Source organism: Prunus mume, linkage group LG5, assembly GCF_029339155.1.
Source record: "Prunus mume cultivar Tortuosa linkage group LG5, ASM2933915v1, whole genome shotgun sequence".
In the NCBI taxonomy this organism is placed as follows: Eukaryota; Viridiplantae; Streptophyta; class Magnoliopsida; order Rosales; family Rosaceae; genus Prunus; species Prunus mume.
In genome coordinates this window covers 6,264,545-6,271,340 of record NC_142702.1, presented here as the reverse complement: position 1 = coordinate 6,271,340, position 6,796 = coordinate 6,264,545, and the positions used below count along the sequence as shown (strand labels likewise).

The window sequence follows — 6,796 nt, the reverse complement described above, 5'->3', positions numbered from 1 at the left end:
CCTTAAATTGCTTGGAATTCAAATTACATGGAGGATAAAAGCGATAAACTACTTACTGATAAAAGTGGTAAATTACCGAAACAAAAAATGACTTCTTGCCATTTCTTAACTCCCCTCTAAATATTTGCTAAAAAAACTCATTTACAACTCATTAAAGAAGCTCTTAATCATTGGGAACTCCGACCGCAGAGAACTTTCAAGGCTTTTGACTCGAGGTAACTCTTTCCATAAAAGTGCTGGCCTAAATTGTATCATACTTATTACATTGAAAATAGATTATAGATTATAAATCAAGGAATTATCCTAAATATTCTATTTAACTGCTAACGAAGTTCACTACAACACAAAACCAACAGCAAGGCTGCAGGCGGGATACGCTGAAGCTAATTGAAACCGTATCCCTTCAGAAGAGCTCAAATGTTAAGGCATAACTGATTGTCTGTTTTACACTATTGAACAAGATATGCAAACCATAATACAAACTACAAAAATATTCTGAAGAAAAATCAAAGTTAAACAATCCAATGATGGAAACCTAATCCACCAAAGCAGCCAAAACGGAAGATTTCAAGTGAGCTGATCATAGGTCTGGATCATTAGACTAATGTCGACTACTATGTTGCACAGGCCAACCGTGTTTCCCACAATCAGGATCAACTCCAGCACGGGCAATTAAGATTCCAAATTTTGATCATTACGCTAACCTAGATTAAAAATTTGCACAGGCCAGTTTCGTTTCCGACCATGAGGATCAACTCCAGCAGTTTCTAAGGAAATGTCAATGTTACGATGTTGAGAAGCCCGAGCAATGCTTATGCGCAGAGGAATCCTCACAGCAGGACAAGCTTCAGTGCCAACCGCTGCTGATTTGTCAATGTTAGATTTTCCTGATGTCACAGCGATTGGTTCCTTGAATGTCAAGATTGTTTGCAACCAGTGCGTTTTGGGAGTATATGGGGATGTGGACAAAACAGCTGGCATTTCTTTGCAGAACCTCCTGGTAAAACCAGTCTCAAACCACAACACAACTCCAAAACACCAGGTTGCTTCAGATTTCAAATCAGTTAAGCTGCCAGCTGCACCACCCAAGTTTGGTTCCAACTCAACATTTGCAGTAAAATCGACTTCATCCGGCTTCATTGTCACCAAGTCAAAGCTCTGTGAAACAAAAGCGAGGAAAATCATTGTCCATCTGATTGAGTCACTGGTATTCTTATACAGTCCACACCACATTCTATTTGACGTAAAATCTTTAACTTCATATATTCCCAAAAATTGAAGCTCAATTTTAAAAAATAATAATAATATCTCAGCCTTGTACATTCATTTGGATGCTAAAAAAAAATCACAAGAGCAAAGATTTCTCTAGATTAAATATTCAGCATAAATAAAAACTAAATCTTTAGGTGGATTTTTCCCTCTTACCTATGTTTATCCTAAATCTTGTATACTTAAGTTTTGATCTATGCTTATCATGAAGGCTTGGGTGCTAGCCACTGCCATATTCTGCATTTTCTTTCTTCATTTATAGTCATACTAACAATGTGTGACGAGATAAAAGCCAGCAATTTGTCGCAGACAACAGTGCACAAATTTAAAACGAAAACTAAGAATGCCAACCAATTGAGAATAATTTGAAATTGCAAAAAAAATAATAAATAATTCAGATCCAGAAATTAATCCAAACTTAACCTTAACTTAGAACATGGAGTTCCAATGCGATTTATCAATTATTTATGGTTGTCTTTGAATAAGTAGTCAGATTCTCTTTCTAGTTTTGGTATCTTATTATAGGCATCGAAACCTTCCTTTCCTTATCAAAATATGCTTCATCATACAAAAGGCATGAATATAACGAACAAGACAAAAAAGATGAGCATGAAGAAAAATTCAGTATCATGGAGTGGGTGGAGCACACAAAGAGGGACTGATCCCCATCACAAAGTCATGTATAAAACCAACACCAATTGAAGACCCAATATATTATGTGCATATCTCAAAATTTAATAACAGCATAACACCAACCTGGAGAACAGCAGCACTGGTCACTAAACCATGATCATCCACGGAATCTACAAAAGGAATTTTGGAAGCACCTTCAAAAAGCTCCTTGCCAACACAGGACATGTTGAAACCATACACATTTTCCCAAAATGGAAGACTAGTAGCTCCTTTTCCAAATCCTGCAACAAACTAACCCAAAAAAAAAAGGAAAATATTAAAAGCAATGTAAAGGAAAACAAAAGGAAAAAGCAACCCTAAGAACCACATTTGAAGAAGCATGAGAAGGACTTCAGAGACAGGAGGCTAGAGAGAACTCACAATAGTTGCTGTGTCAGGGAGAATGGCACCACCAGGTTTCAACCACTGATCCCGTGCAAAAAGCACTGAACTAAGCATTGTCTCATAAAGTAGGCAATACCCCATCCATTCACTCACTAACACATCAACGCTATGAGGTTGAATTAGTCTGGATTTATCAAGCTCCTCAACCATACCTTGAACCACTTCTATTACCCCAGTGCCATGGTTAGTACTATCACCAGGGCTCTTACTCCACAAAAGACCATTATCTTTCGCTATCTGCAATTAAATATACCAATGATGTACTTGCAACAAACTCTGATAGGGCATGAAGAAGCAGATTTAAGAGGGCAAATTTACCTGAGTTGCCACAGCAGCCATCTTCTCGCTTGCTTCAACAGCAATTACTTTTGAAGCCCCTGCTTGGGCTGCAAAGAGACTATCAGGAGAAGAAGAAAAAAAATTAGAGAAGCATTATATGTTGTCCAGTAATGCAACATTGATAATAAACACCATAATTACAGCGTTTACAGATTAATATTTGAAGGCTGAAATTAAATCTGTAGGCTGGCTATTGACTGACAGTCATATTTTTCTTTAGGGCAAGTTGGCAATTATATGCAAGTATGCAAGACAACAAGTAAATGGCTCAACCACATCAATGTTGAATTGATAGATAATACATAGTAACAGTAGCTAGTTAACAAGCCATACAGTCACTAGCATCTTTCAACTACTCAATAATCTGAAGTGTTTAAACTGAAACCATAGTATTCATATACATTAAAATGCAAAAACCTTCTAATATAATCTGTCTCCAGAGATACTTTAGATTGGATCCTGGGAACATTTAAAACAATCTCTACATCAGCTGCAAGAGCCAAGTCAATACAGGGCTCTGCAACCCATTTTCGTTAGATAAACACATACGATAAAAAAAAAGTATCCTACAAAGTCAAACTTACATTTGTTATTGACAGGGCCATAAAACTTTTTCCTTTTCCAAGGTTTCTGCCCCTTTTCTTCTTTCCTTCACTTTTTAAATATTGCCTAAGGAGATGATCCTAGCAATTATTATTCCATGTTAAAGTTTTTCCTAGAGTACATGTTCAACTGACCAAATCAAAGAAGTTAGCGAAGTTTCCAGTCATTACTAGTGTTCAAATGCAACAAAAAATCATGCCATTAACAAGATTCATGAGCAATACAGTAAATCAAGAAACATTATCACCTCAATAGAACAAACAAAGAACAGAGCATTAATATAAATCCATAACCTCCCTTAGTGACAAAACAAGCTTTAAGGACGAATCTCATGTAAATTTTCTTTTTGCTTTTAAATGAATCCAATATAAAATTATAATGTTCTACCAAATTACAGAAGTATTTAACAAATACAAAGACATGTTTTCCCCTTACAAGGGACAGGGTCCTCATTTTCCATGAATTAATAAGTACCTTCCAACCAAAGTCATTCCTCTTTCTTGCTAACATTCCCACGGTACTCCAATTAATATCATGATGAAATTATCAAAAGGTTTTCACATGATCCGTGCACACAAGAACACACTCACAAAGTGAACATTCCAAGCTCAACAATAACAACAATTTCAAAAAGTAAAACTACTAGAAATGTTACAACATGGATACAGGAAGTGAAGAGCAGAGTGGTTTTCACAATATTGTCAATTGGCACTGGGATCAGATCCATAATAAGTAAAGAATCACAAAGAACCAAGTAATTGTTACTTTCATAAGAAAGCAACTAGCATGTGGTCTCACCTTAGTATACCTGTGCCACAACCTACATCCATCACGACAGCACTCTTTAGGAGAGAGGGATTCTTTAAAATAGCTTGTCTATAAGCATCCATTCTTACCTGCACAATGACAATACACGAGTCTAAATAACACCAAAATACCAAAATAGTTAGACGTTTTCAGTTCAAACTTTCTTCTGCCAATAACCTCAAGATTAATTGAATACCTTATCACTGATCATCTCTCTGTGAATGCCAAATGAACTGTAAGCGCCAAAGTAATCATCATTGATATTCTTGACATCCTTTGAACCATGATTTGGAATATATGCTCTTAATTTATTTTCTTTTGTCTTTCTGCCAGCTGACAAAACATGTTCTCCTGAATCCATACCATTGATAGTCACCTTCCCGGGAGAACCCTCATTGTTTGAGTAGCCATTGGATGATGAAGCAACATTGCTTTTCCCACTTTCATAAGAGGTATCAAAATCAATCGCAATCTTTTCCACGTGAATATCATGATCAATGCATATCTCTTCAAAATGCCTCAAATCACTCATAAGTTCCTCCTTGTCAACTACTGCAGTGTAGTCATCTTCACCTTCTTCATCTTCACCAAAACTATACAATACCGAATCATCTTGCAAGAAAGGTTTAAGATATTCATCACTATCCCACAGAGGTGTAATGTCTTTGAAATTGACTGTTTCATGCAAATGATTCTGTAGATCTTGGTTGGACTGACAAGTTAGCCCACAACTCCAACATCTATTTTCCTCAACCTGGAAAGAAATTAAACAAGCGGAAAATGTTAGAAATTATTTATGTTATTTATAATTCAATAAACGTTGGTTCCTATGTTTTAGGAATCAGTTGGGTTCTACCTATTCAATAAGGGTGTTCTAGTTGTGGGATAAGTCTGTTAGTATTGGTAGTAGTGGGAGACGTCTGTTAGTATTGGTAGTAGTGGGATGTTTAGTTGTTTCTTCTTTATCTGAGTCAGTTATTTAGTACGTGCTATTTAAGCTGTGTTTCAGTCAATGAGAATTTACTTCAGTTCAACAAAAGCTCTCTATCTCTTGTCGTTTGTGTTTCCGAAATTATCAACAGAAAATAAGAAAATAATAACTCCAAAACTATAACATGAAGGAAATCATTTTGCTCTGCAAATTAACATTCAAATTCCTAAGACAGAACACTAGGCCATCATGCAACCGGAAAACAAAAAGTAGACACCACATAGCAACAAATGAAAGAAAAATAATAAACTTAACAAAAGAATAAAAATTCTTTTAAGATAATATATTAAACACAACAATCAATACAAACTCAGAAACTACTACTATTTGATTTAAGTATTTCGTGTTGCCGATCCTCTTAAGCCATCACTGTAGAGAATAAGGATTCAAAGATTGTTCTTTCTCAACCGTTTTTAATTCATATCCTAACAACTGAAATCATTTAAATTATTTTATTGCAGATAAAGAACCAAATTTTCCATTTTGGACATTTCTTAGCATTTTCAGCCGAAGAAACTATAAGATGAAATTGAATTCTAAAAAACTTTCTGACGAAAAAAGAAAACGTAAGAGAAAAGAGTTACTCAAACAACTCTAATCCCATCACCACTTCCATATGAAATTACAGTACAAAAAACACTCCATTTTTCTACTGAAATTTTATCTCTTTTTCATTTCCTTTCTTTATATCTCAGCTCAGTCACTGACCTGAGAGCGAACGAAGTTAATGAGCTTGAAGGAGCCGTAGAAATTCAGACCCAGCGCTTTCCGAATGGCGCGAAAATCGAAATGGTGGGTCGAACTGCAGTGGTCGAAGAGGTCGTCGCACGAACTGTACCTGGAGTCACAGAAGAAACACAGGAAGTCTAGGCCCTCTTCTTCTTCTTCTTCTTTTGCATCCCAATCGTTCCAGTCTTGGAGCGCTTCGGATTCTTCATCATCGTCATCTGTGAATGTGGGTTCGTATTCGGTACCGTTCTTTGCCATGGAGTAACTTGAGAGAAAGGAGGGACTGAAATGCGTTTCGTCACTTTGAAGCAGCCTTAAACCCTTTAAACCCTAAGAAGTATAAAATGTTTTGAATGTTTTGAATGTTTTTAAATAAAATAATAACCCTAACAATCAAATTTCATCTGTCCTTTATGATTTACCAATCTTGCGTTACCACACTGCAACACACTTGGGGAGTGAAACGGACCGGGCTAAGAAAGTAAGGCTCAGGTGCGACCCGCATATTTGGACCGGGGGAAATGAGATAATTCAGTCCAATAGGCTAAGATTGCACGAGAATCAATGTGAGCCATGCCTGCCCAAAGCCTAACATGTTGGCCCGTTTTAAGCTCATTTATTAAATTATATTTGTTTTAAAGAAAAATAATACATAATATTTTTATATTTATATCTTAAATTCAAGTCTATTTTTATCTCTAATAATGTATACTCATGTGCCAATTAGTTTTTATTTTTCATTTTTTTTATAGAATTAAGAAAAAATAATATGGGTAGTTATGTTCTATAAAAATAGGACTTATTATCTGATTTTGTTTTTAAAAAAAATTTAATATAAAAAATGTAAATTTATCATATTATCCTCATTTAATTAATAATTTCAATTCTTAAGTTTGAATTAACTAAGCGCATTTTCTGGTGTGTTGAATGTTTCAAAATTCTCTACCTTTTGCTTTATATTTACTAGCCCCTTGGCATATG

The 6,796-nt window shown here is 35.4% G+C and overlaps 1 protein-coding gene across 1 annotated transcript; it reads right to left on the bottom strand.

Moving 5' to 3' along the window:
• Nucleotides 1-263: 263 nt before the first annotated feature.
• PRMT3 (protein arginine methyltransferase 3) lies at nt 264-6,268 on the bottom strand. Its single transcript, XM_008233415.3, has 7 exons — nt 5,795-6,268; nt 4,292-4,849; nt 4,087-4,184; nt 2,665-2,743; nt 2,323-2,583; nt 2,026-2,193; nt 264-1,158 (listed from the first exon to the last, which is right to left on the bottom strand). Exons 1-7 carry the CDS (start codon nt 6,071-6,073, stop codon nt 700-702), a joined length of 1,902 nt encoding a protein of 633 aa, XP_008231637.2. The 5' UTR covers nt 6,074-6,268; the 3' UTR covers nt 264-699.
• Nucleotides 6,269-6,796: the final 528 nt, after the last annotated feature.